Here is a 12,096-nt window from a genome sequence, read left to right as displayed (position 1 = left end):
AAAATATACCATCTTCAAAAGGTCTATCTTTTCAGGAGATTAAAAATATAAACGAGAAATTTAAATATATTACCTCTACAAGAGAATTATTTCTTCGAGAGATTTAAATATATTGCATCTTCCAGAGGACAATCTTACCATCTCTTCTGAGATTGGTATTCTTTAAACATTAAAAAACATATTCTATTTTGGAAAATATTATATTCTCATGGAGTAAAACTTATAAGAAATGAATATATTAAATAAAAATTAAAGAAATAACTCAGTTGATTAGAGTCTCATGATAATAATATTTTTATAAAAGATGCAGAAAATAAATAAAGACAAGATAGAAATTTACATGGTTTGACTATGCCCACTCCACGGCCAGATGGGATCAAAACTTCACTATTACGGGCAGAATTACAAGATGATTTGGAACCGGTTTTGAACAAAATATCGGAACCGGCCTTGTACAAGATATCTTTATTCTCTTTATCTCTCCTCTTCTTTCTATATACCTTACTTACTTCAAGCATGTCATGTGTATACAAGCATGCAAAGATGAACTTCCAAATGTGAGGGATAGGGTGCCCTTTTATAGGGCAATATGGATAACATAACATTTATTGAGGTGCAGCTGATTTTCTTACTAAAGAAGGAGAAATGAGAAACAATGTAATCTACGAAGAACAACACATTCTACCACGTTATCTAAAAGGTATTTTTCGGATGGATAGGTAGGGTCTCACTTCCGTTCATCATTAGTTCAAATATCGAGTTTTGTTTTGTGAGTTTTGATTTGTCTATGTTTGTTTTTGTGTTTTTATCTTCTTTGTTAGCTTTGTTTAATTTTGTTGTCCTGATTTGATTGGTTGCTGATGTTGTTTCTGGGAGGATTTTATTTTATTTTTCTATTATCTCTCTTTTACTTATCTTGTAACCACATTTTTCCTCCACCAAAAGTGAGGATTTATTAATAAATAATTGAAGGTACCGCCATCTTTTAGTAAAATAATAATAATAATAATAATAATAATAATAAATAAATAAATAATATATATTTATTGAGGTGGAAAACCGAAGTGGTGGAAGATGGGGTGGCATTCACATTTCCTATGACTTACTTTTTCATAACAAAATGGAAGTTTTAGGCAATTGCAAAATTCAAATAAAGCACCACTCATAAAATTTATCATTAGATAAAAAAAACAGAGTCTAATTTAGGAACCCAAATTGAACTTCAATCTCCTAGACAAAACTGAAATCACCTATGTCCATAAGTTATAGATTCTATAACTCTTTTCATTCCAAAAGTTGTATCTATTTGAAATCAGGTTTGATATTTTACCTTCTGAAGAAAAACTTTTGTTATCGTAGTGATGGGTAAATATTGTGCTAGCCTGTTCTACTAGTAAATACTATGTTATTGGCCTAGGGGCATACTTTATCTAGCCAATCATAGTGTTTGTACTAAAATTATCTCCAATTAATGTATAAAGTCCGACACAACCCTTCTTATAATACACCTTAATATATATATATATATATATATATATATATATATATATATATATATAAATTTTTTCGTGAACACACTTTTTTAACCTTAAAAGATGTCATCGTCAAACATCTCACAAACATAAGATAAAGAGACCATTTTTGAAATGAGGTTTAGCCATTTAGAAAGTTTTTTTTGGAGCTTATTAATTATAATCTTGTGTGTGTTTACCATGCATAGAACTACATGTAAACACATGACATAAATTGAAAAAAGAAAATTAAAAATACAAGAACAACTTAACAGTTTGCATGATTGAATAGGGTACCTTCCAACCAAAAGTACATGCATGCTTGTTTAATTTAAAATAAAAAATGTTATTATTTACTATTTAAAAATTGAAGTTATAATAGAATCTATTTAATTAAAAGAAATAAACACTTTTTACGATCAAGTAAAGGGTAGAAAAAGATAGTTTGTAATGAGATAATCAAGAATTCGCATGCACTTCATCAAATGGATCAGTACCTATCAATTAAAGGTAGGGCAAAAATTAAGGGTAAAGAGTTGGAGAAAATTAAAAACCGCAAGAATGGTAAAGGAAAAACGTGACCTTATACAAATTAGGGGAGAGAGAGAGAGAGAGAGAGAAGAAGAAGAAAAAGAAGAGGGTGGTAGGGAAAAGGGACATAATAGTGTAGGGTCATGGTTAAATTAGGAGGAGGTATATAGGATAATCATGTGTTTGATATTGAAGTTGATGCTTACAAATACAAACTCTATCCCCTATTTATACTAACTACGAAAGTGTCCTAATTCACCGGGATTATATAAAGATAAAATGAACCAACTTTAAAAAAAGAAGATAATTAAAGACAATATTTACTTTCAAGTAACTAACTAGCTTAATTATCACGAGCAAAGCTAATTCTCTCCTAAACACCCGAAAAGTACTAGATTCTCCACAGTTCAAACTCTCGGGTTTATTCAAATTTGAAATTAAATTATATTATTATCATCCATTGTAGTCAAATCTCACCATATTTTTCTCAGTCATAACTTGTGTGATATCTTGACTTGATTTGGGTAGATTATTTCATTTGATGTTAGTCACTTGAGAAATATTTTACTTAGCCACTTAGGTCATCTCAATGTCCAGTGACCAGTCAGATAAATAGAAGATGCACACATATAAATGGGACAAATATGGGACAATATTATCACCTCTCAACAAAATTTATACAAAATACATTGACGATTCCAAAAATACAATATTTAACTAAAATTACTATATTTATTGTACTTGAAATATAAATCATATCGTTTCAATCCAATATCACATTATCACATTTATTTATGCATATAGAAGAGGGGGTACACAACACCAGACTATGCTTAATTTTCTTTAGACCCAAACAGAAGATACGTACACAATACCTAATGCTTTTCTTAGGAACCAAACACAAAACACTCTAGACTTTATGCTTTTCTTAGGAACCAAACACAAAACATTCTAGACTCCATGCTTTTCTTAGGAGCCAAACACAAAACACTCGACTTTCCATGCACATATTCTGCGCCAGCAGCAATATATGCGTAGAGCAAACTCGATATTGTATGATTTGGGACGATGGTGGACCACAGGAAAGATCACCTATGAGACTCCCAACCCCAAACTTTTGACAATTTCAACCCACCGTACCAGAGGACCCTAGGCCGACGGCCATCGGCCGGCCGGTGCCCTGGCCAGCCTACTGCCCCCCTCTGCGAGCACATATAATAATTTCCCAAATCCCAATCCACAACAGTGTCTTGCACATGCAAACCCATCCAACTTAATTAATTAGTAAATTAATTAATACAAATTTAAATTATCATTTGCACTCACTCTGTTAATTCAGCCTAGAATTCCAAAAATGTCCATCCTCTCAAGATAGAATGCAAGATTCCAAGATGGTCAAAGTGGGAACTCTCCCGTTTTTGTTTTGAATTTCATGCAGATGGATCCAAAGAGATCCCATGCATTGGAGTATTGTACCATGTAAAGGAATATTGGAAAAATGGTACAGTACTGATTAACGCCAAATTTGACCCACATAACCCTTACTTCTAAAAATTATTTAATTCTAACCAATCCCATATCCATAGGCAATCTCTTTCAAGATTCAAAGTTTTGAACCACAAAGTAAAGTGATTAATGCATTAACTAACTATGCTTTGATTACTTAATCCAAAAAGTAAGCAAAATTAAGGGTTCAATAATTTTTTATTTTGTTTTCAAAAAGCCAGACAAGATGAGCGAATGCAAGCCCAACAGGTGACCCATATATTTTGTATTTTTAAGTTAAATATCGATTCAAGTGAATATATTAGTTAATGACCCGTGTAAAATTGAGTTTGTCAAAATTGAACCCAACGAAAGAAAGAGACGTCCTGATTAATTAGGAAAAGATCACTTTCATAATCATGGATTAGTCATTTTGTCATTTGCGAAGGGCATATTTGTCAAAGGAAACGGAACACACTTTATATACAGAGACAAGTGCATGTACCAGCAGACCCATGCCTTTTATCATGGCAAAGTTTTTTCCTTTTTCAACCAAAAAGAAGTATATGTTTATTTGATTTTAAAAATGTCAAGGTTAATTAGGAAAGTAACAGTATTTTTTGCTAAAACTAGGGAGAGATGGGGATTTGGGCAAGGAAAATATATTAATTAACAACAAGAATTTCAATTTTCTTGTTTGATATGTATAGCCCAAGAAAAATTAAGTGAATTGTTTCTTATGAAATCATGTCACTATTGTTAAATCAAAGTAATTGTTGCTACCGGAAATTGAATAGCTTCTGTGAATCGTCCTTCGATCACGGTCACCTGAAAAGAATTAAATGTAAACGGCTTGGAGGACCTGAGGTGTACTCCAAGGGGTTATTCCGATGATTAAGTTAGGGACTATGGAAGACTTTGAATTACAACAGTAATGGAAAAAAGAATGTTAGAATGAGATGATTATCTAATCTCGGAGTGTCCTTTTATAGTGGTGGAGGTTGACCCTCTTTGAATTTCATTTTGATGGGCACATTATTGTGCTTATAGGGGTTACAGAAGATTTAAGGGCATTTATATGGAGGTTTTAATTGCGGTTTTATAACCGTTTTCTCTCATGAATGAGCCTATTAACTTTAACATGTCGGTTTTGCTGAGGTGTTAATGATGGTTTTGTAATTGCTTCTCCTCATGAATGAGTTTATTAATTTTAGCTATATCAGTTATAGCTTAAAGTGAGAGTGTTACTCAAATTCCTTCACAAAGAATAAATAATATATTTCAACTGTAACTTGATCCAAATCCTGAGTCTTTGACACACAAGCTAATTAATGTCGTATTTTGGTCAGTAGCTTCCCCCAACAAAATTGAACCTGTGACCATAACTCTAATACCAATTTTGTGTTCGATCATCTGTTACTACACCAGAGGCTATATATAGTTGATGACAAGAGTGTTCTTCAAGTTCCTCATAATTTGTTTTTTATAAAATCATGTCACATTGTTAAATCAACATTATAGCTAATAGCGATAGCGAGAGTGTTACTCAAATTCCTTCATGTAAAATAAATAATATGTTTCGACCATTACTTGACCCAAACCCTAAGTCTTTGACACAGGAGCTAATTAATGTTGTATTTTGGTCAATAGTTTCTGCTAGCGAAATTGAACATGTGATTATAACTCTAATACTAATTGTATGTTTGATTGTTTATCACTGCACCAAAGACTAATACTAATTGTATGTTTGATTGTTTATCACTGCACCAAAGACTATGGTTTATGACAAGAGTATTCTTCAAGTTCCTTAAATGGTAGCAACCTAAGCACCACGTTTTGACTATAACTTGACCAATTGATATCCTGAGCCTCTAGCATGTGCCCAATTATTGCAACACTTTACCCAACATTTCTAGACTGAGATATTAAATAATGAAACTTTAGATTAGAATTTTTGATGTAGGAGATGTCAAGTTTTAATATAAAGAAGAATGAATAGATATATATATATATAGACGATAAGACGAGAGATTAGATAATTATCCTTCTATGTCATCAATCTAATAAGCTCTTAATGGATCCAATAATAAAATCTAACCAAATTATCTATAAAAAAAATATTGATAAGTTTTTATTTTAGACGAAACAAACGTAGTAGGTAACAATAAAATGTATAAATAATTACAGCCAATTCACATGTAAAAGCTTTTTTTAATTTATGTATTGAAAAAAAAAAAACAAGAAGTGTATATGAAATTTTGGAAAAAAAAAAAAAAACTTTAATGTTTTTTAAAAAAATTAATATTTTTCATTATTTAAAATTTTAAATAAATAAATAAAATAGAAAATTATCTCTTTTATATTTAATTCTAGAATACTATCCAAGAGATAAGAATTATAGAAACCGTTATATTTCCAATTCTTTTAGAAAATCAAGTGACAACGCTTAAAAGCACGAATACTAAATTTCAAATCTTTGAATTTGAATCAAGAATTTTAAATTGTGAGGATTTGAGCAAAATGCGGTACAATTTTTTTTTTTTTTAGATATATAAAAAGTTAAATAGAATGTTTGAAATGTGTACTCCCACAAACAATCTAAGAAACTTTTACAGTTTCTTTCTTTCTTTTTTTTTTTGTAAATTCAGGTGTAGGAACATATTGTATACTCTTGTTCTAAACTCATAATTAATTTATTAATTATCGGTTTAATTTTTTATAAGATTTAGTTTTAGATAGAATGTCTTAGAAGGAGCAAAAAAATAAATATTTTTTAAGAGAGAGAGAGAGAGAAAGAAATGCTATAACACTCCCAATAATACTATTTTCAATCCACATTTTATATGTATATATATTAAATGACAACTTAACCCTCGCTTGACTTCACTTATAATTTTTTAAAAATTAAATTATATGTCCTGAACTCGCAGCATTTTTCAAATACTACATTCCTAATTATATACGGAAATCGTTCTTATTACTAAAATATTCTACCTGCAAAAAAAAAAAGATAAAGAAATATTTATATGTTGTTAACTGATTGACGATAAGAAAAACTTAAATTAATATTTTTTTCATGTTTTATGGGCTATTATTTAATTAATTATAAATTTACAAATTATGAATAGGTTATTTAAAAACATAAAATTTAGACTTTTATAATACTTCTCTAACTCCATGTTAATGCACCACAGAAATAGAAAAATATAAGATTTCATCAATAATAAATTATGAAAATTTAATGTAATTCTTATCAATAATATTCTTCAAATAGATGTTTTCTTAAAAAGAAAAAAAAATTAACAGAAATTTTTTTTCATGTACTGAATAATTTAGTTCTGTATCACTAAAACATTACTCCATATTTACTTAAAGTTTCTATACATGCACGGGTAAGGAGCGAAGGACCGGCGGAGGGACAGCAGTGGAATCATGAATACTGGGGGAGGACAGTACCGGAATTGGATAAGTTCTTATGGACACGCTGCCCCAAATGTCCGCACTGCCACTGATGATGCATGGTGATGGCTGGACTGATGACTGGGGGCATGGGCAAGGCGTGGAATAATTGAGGCGCTATTACCCAAATTGCCCTCACGAAGCAGTCGCCACGACTGTGATTTTTCATTGAAAGCCCATTGGATAGGAACGAGTTTCAAGGGAAGAAATCAGAACTCCGACCAATCAGAGTCGGTCCCTAATGATTACTCGTGATAAAAAAAAAAAAAAATTTAAAGACACTTCTCTCCCCCTTCACCCCGCCCCTAAGGGGTCCTTGGTAATTCGCAATTACCAGTCTACCCTACAGACCACGAGCTACAGGGCTACCTGCCCATCCCTCTATTTTTGAGCCCTTCCCACATGGGATGGGCCCATGGGGCCAACATGGGCTGCCTCCTTCAATCTGAGCCCTTCGATTAGATCACCTCTTGTTTTTTGTTTTTTTTTTTTTTTTTTTCTTTTGGGATCTGATGATCCGATTCCCTTCCTTCTCCTAGATTTAAGATTTTGAAATTTTGAATGTCCGAGGTGAGCAATGTGTGAGTGCTCCTCCACTCCATGGGTTATATATATATATATATATATATATATATATATGTATGCAGGCTGCTGCCCCGTTGGCCGTCACTCTCAGGGAATATTCTTTTGTCCCAATTCCCGCAAATGAGACAGCCTTACTCAGCCCATGGAAACCTAATCTAGTTTTAAGGTTGTGTTTGTTTCTTAAATTAGAGACACCCCAAATACCAAAATCAGATAAAACCAAAAGAGAAAAGAAAAACCAATTTACCAAAATTTAATAATGTATATAATTTTTGCGGTTATCAAATTAAAATTATTACATCTAAAGATTACAATACATATATGTATATAGTAAAAACTCTCATATGATAATATAATTAAATTAGGCTGTGATTTAAACGATATATGGGCATGGCTTGATTTAAGTAGGCAATGGGATTTTGCGCATGTCCCGAAACTCTACCTTTGGAAAAAATAGATAAACCACTAAGAAGCTTTGCATAGAAGTTGGTAAAGAGCATAATCCTTTAGGAGATATATGACAAAATATGGAGTGTGAAGGAAATAGTTTTGGTAACTTTCAATGCTGACAGAATTCAAACATGAAATTGCTCGCTCATTTCGTTGATAAGGCAAGACAAAGTCATAGTGATACATATTTCACTCAGAATTTACAGAATCACTCGGTGTTCTATCCTATCAGTCCCTAAGAATTGAACTGGAAAAGGAAAACGAACGAAGGCTTTTACAGAATAGATCAGTCAGTCCCATCTTCTATGTTCTCCTCACCTTCTTCCTCTATGCAAATTGCTTACTGCTTCTTCCGCATACACAAAGGAAAGCATCAATCGCATAAATAAACTTCGTCAAAATTGCAAAGCTTCCTGAATTTGAGAACAAGACCTCTGCATCCTAACCCCGCTGATGCTATTTCTTGATGCCATAATTTCATTCAGCGAAAGCCTCTTCATCGGCCCGGCCTCCGGCCTCTGCTTCGGAGCGCTTTGGGACCTCAGCTTAGCCCTGAAAGATTGCGTGTTAGCCATGTAGTTGGGGAAGTTTGAGTAAGGCCGGAAGAAGCTGTCTGCGCACACGCTCTTTGCAGGAGTCACGGGCGCATTCGAGCTGCCAGACTTGGCGAAGCGCGGAGTGCTTTGCGCGGTGGCGAACCCGTACTCGTTGCCAGTGAAGTTCCATTCTAGGTCATGAAGGTTTTGGCATTCGGGTGTTGAGAGACGGGCGGGAATTGGGCACGGGAGAGGCGACGAAAGCGTGGGGTAAGGCGAATCCTCACCACATTCTGAATTTGAGGAGTATATTCTGCGGGATCTGGACCGAGGCTTGAAGGTATCGATTTCGACTATTTTGGGGCTTTCGTCGAAGGCATTCATTGGAGCTTCAAGAGAAGTTGAGAGCCTCTTGCTGTGGAATTCACTTCTTGTTCCATCAAATCTCTCCTGAAATGAGATAAACAGCATCATTAACATTAATGCTTGAGCAAGTGGAAATATTCGAAGGCCTACTGGAGCCTGCAATAAAATTCTTACTATGGATTTTCGACGGCGGATTTCGGGTTGAAAGTAGTGGTCTTTGTTGATGGAACGGCGAGCTCTTTGGGATCGAACAGCGGCCTGAGCTCGTATGAGAGCTTGCATGCTATGAAGAGTTGCAGTAGCTCTCTTCCGAACAAGATATCCTCTAACAAGAGCCTGCAACTTCACCAGCCCTTTTAGAGCTCGATGCGCCTTTCGGGCCTGAGATTGGAAAAACAGGATAAGATCCAAAAGAAGAAGAATGCAAGCTAAAACCAAGTGAGCTTTTAAAGAATTACATACAAATTCAGATAGATGGGGTAATAGCACAAGTAGCAGAACTGAAAGTGATGAAAGAGGAAAAGGTGAGAAAGCATACTAAAAGCTGAAATCAGAAAAAGGGTAAAATTATCATGAGAATGGTATTATCAATTACATTCGAATAAAATCGTAGGAGCCATTCGCATTCAAAGTTTAGAACACAACCCTTCAAATTTCAATTTTTCAGATTCGGAAGAGGTGACCAAAATGAAGAAAATACGAAATTGACTAATGACCAAGTCAAAGAAGAAAGATTTTAAAAAAAAAAAAAAAGCAGAGGTACTGTTGGACTAGATTCTGGGAGTATCTTCCTAGCTTTTGCATTCAAAACCCAGAAAGTAATATCAAAATGCAAACCTAGTTATGCTACATGGTGAATAAAACTTGGAAGTCCATGAAAATTAGAAGAACTAGAACAGCGCATCAGATAATAGTAATATACCCAACTGAGAAATGAGAGTATGAAATTGTAAGACCAATTCGAAGCTTCAAAAGGCCAAAGATGGAAGTGAAAATCAAAACCCACTTACCAAATAGCCCCTAAAAACGGTCTGAATCTTAACAGCAGCCCACCTCTCTCTGCCCCCACCGAACAGAGTTCCTCTGCCATGGCTGGTCAGCCTCACAACAGCCACGGCAGCCTGTGCAGCGGCCACGGCGGCATCTGCGGCCGCCGCTGTAGCCGCAGCCACTGCAATCGCGTGCTTGTTCTGCTCGTTCTCCGTCTCAGAAATGTAAGATCTCAGCCAGGAAGTATCACCGGCGGGAAGGTTCACAGGAATCTGACCCAGTTGCCCCGAATCCTTGCCGGACTTCGCAAAGCTCCACCTTTTCTTCTCTTTCCGGTCTGCGGCACTGGAATTGTCAGCATGGTCCTTCTCTTTCTTCATCCCCAGCAAGCCTCTCAGCCACCTTGTAGCTCTCCCCATTCTCTCTCTAACTCGGAGTGGTTCTTTGAGATCCTTACAGCTAGTCGCAAAGCAGATAAGTGACGAGAACAGAGTGGAGCAAAAGATTAACAAAAAAGCATCAAATCTTAAAATAATCAGCAAATGTAGAAATGAAGATTGGTCTTTTTTGTTTTTGAAAAACAGTATTCTGAGTCTCTGACAACACCTCGTGAAGAACTGTAATACAAGACAAAAAGATACCACAAACAGATTCAGGGATTATATAATATACGTGTAAATAAAGGAGGGAAAGAAGAACTTCAAACTTTCTACACAAAACAAACGAAAATCTACATAAAAGTGAATCCATTGAAAAAGGAGTAATAATCACAGAAAAAGACTCATACCCACCTTCTCAAATTCAAAAAAAGCGCCTAATTCCTACTTCCACCAATGACAAACTCCGTAGACCTCCCAAACAGCACCCACTCTCACTCTCTTTCTCTCTCTCTCTCTCTGAGTGCGCTTTCTGGAGCGACGTGTATTTTATATTTCTCCTTCAGAACCCACATTGGGTTTCCATGCCCCTCTCTTGTGACAATATCCTCTTCTTTGATCTTTTAAACGAAAATGAAATTCAAGCAAAGCTCTGCAACCCCATCAGATGCTGGAGCTTTTAAAGGCCCAACAGGGGAGAGCTCCAGCAGCAGCACTGGCCTCTCCCCCACTCCATTATCATTTCTTTCATGTGCATTTTTCTCTTGACAGAGCGCAACCATTAAAGCTCCCCCAATTATGCCATGGGCATTTCTTACTTTTCTTCCATCTGTCCGAAATAATAAGCCAAAAAGTACTGAACCTTCTTTCTCTGATTTGGGTTTTTGGGTTTAGGGAAAGATCTTTCAGTTGGGTTTCCGTATCTTGCTGATGTCTCCCAAAGTTTTCTCTGATTCGGCCAGCGTCTCTGCCATGACCTCTGCGGCAGGAAAATCTCTGAGACGATGCCTCTGTGGAAAGTGGTGGGAAAGTATCGGCAAATGAGTCTTAATAGCTTCTTGTAGCTTCCTTCCTTTGCAGCAGATATGATCAATTAATCGCTGTGGAAGAAGAAACGGACAATGGCCATTAATCGAAAACCTAATTAAAGAGACAAAAGGTTAATTGGGTTTTTCCAACTTCCACAATTGCTATTGCTAAAGCTAAAAGTGTCTTTGCCGATTCCAAAAATGTTTAAATTTGAAAATTTATGGAATCAATTTGCATTAAATTGCTGGGCATAGCTGTGGTCTATTGGCATTTGTCAATACATATATTTCCAAAATATGTTTTTGTTGATCTCAAGAGCACAACTTCTCATGTATTTATTTAATTTTTTGAATGCTGCTCAATCGAAAAGTCACAACATTTATTTACCTCCCTCTGTGATTTTTTTCACAAAAATAACTGGGCATTCTTCACCACCTCACCAAATTATTAAAAAATAAAAGTTGAGGTTTTCACTTTTCATGCTGGCTGGCTTAATCTCGATCCAAAATTTTAAAGTTGCACAACTTATATGAAGCATGTTTAGTATTTTTTTTTTTTTGAATTAGTATAGGTTTATTTTCTTCTTTTGTTTAGTTTCATGCATAGGGTATTTTATTAGTTATTATGTAAGTCAAGTATCTTTTTATTTTTACGGTATTCCTCTATCATAAGTGAGGTTTATTAATAAATTTGGAATATAACCGTTATGTGAGTTGCTTCCGACTTTTTTCAAAACAAAATAAATAAATAAAAATAACTGAGAGTGCATTTTCTTTT

The 12,096-nt window shown here is 34.7% G+C and overlaps 1 protein-coding gene across 3 annotated transcripts; it reads right to left on the bottom strand.

Moving 5' to 3' along the window:
- Positions 1–8,106: 8,106 nt before the first annotated feature.
- On the bottom strand, positions 8,107–11,492 carry LOC131164342 (protein IQ-domain 26-like). 3 transcript variants are annotated; one of them, XM_058121456.1, is made up of 4 exons: positions 10,705–11,492; positions 9,934–10,530; positions 9,098–9,304; positions 8,107–9,007 (listed from the first exon to the last, which is right to left on the bottom strand). In XM_058121456.1, the coding sequence occupies exons 2-4, from the start codon at positions 10,330–10,332 to the stop codon at positions 8,417–8,419; spliced, it is 1,197 nt and encodes a 398-aa protein (XP_057977439.1). In that variant the 5' UTR covers positions 10,333–10,530; positions 10,705–11,492; the 3' UTR covers positions 8,107–8,416. The 3 variants fall into 3 exon arrangements, with proteins under 3 accessions (XP_057977439.1, XP_057977441.1, XP_057977440.1); XM_058121458.1 differs by having other exon boundaries at positions 9,934–10,372; XM_058121457.1 differs by having other exon boundaries at positions 9,934–11,492.
- Between the last annotated feature and the right edge of the window lie 604 nt (positions 11,493–12,096).

The sequence above is a fragment of the Malania oleifera genome, chromosome 9, assembly GCF_029873635.1.
Source record: "Malania oleifera isolate guangnan ecotype guangnan chromosome 9, ASM2987363v1, whole genome shotgun sequence".
Lineage (NCBI taxonomy): Eukaryota > Viridiplantae > Streptophyta > Magnoliopsida > Santalales > Ximeniaceae > Malania > Malania oleifera.
Note: the sequence above shows the minus strand (reverse complement) of the source record. Positions and strands in the feature narration are given on the sequence as shown.

Bases quoted from the DNA above. Each gene is read 5' to 3' on its own strand.
- LOC131164342 (XM_058121457.1), bottom strand. From the start codon at position 10,332: ATGGGGAGAGCTACAAGGTGGCTGAGAGGCTTGCTGGGGATGAAGAAA. The intron at 9,305-9,933 runs GTAAGTGGGTTT...TTCCAATCTCAG, and splicing joins CCGTTTTTAGGGGCTATTTG to GCCCGAAAGGCGCATCGAGC. The intron at 9,008-9,097 runs GTAAGAATTTTA...ATCTCATTTCAG, and splicing joins TCCGCCGTCGAAAATCCATA to GAGAGATTTGATGGAACAAG.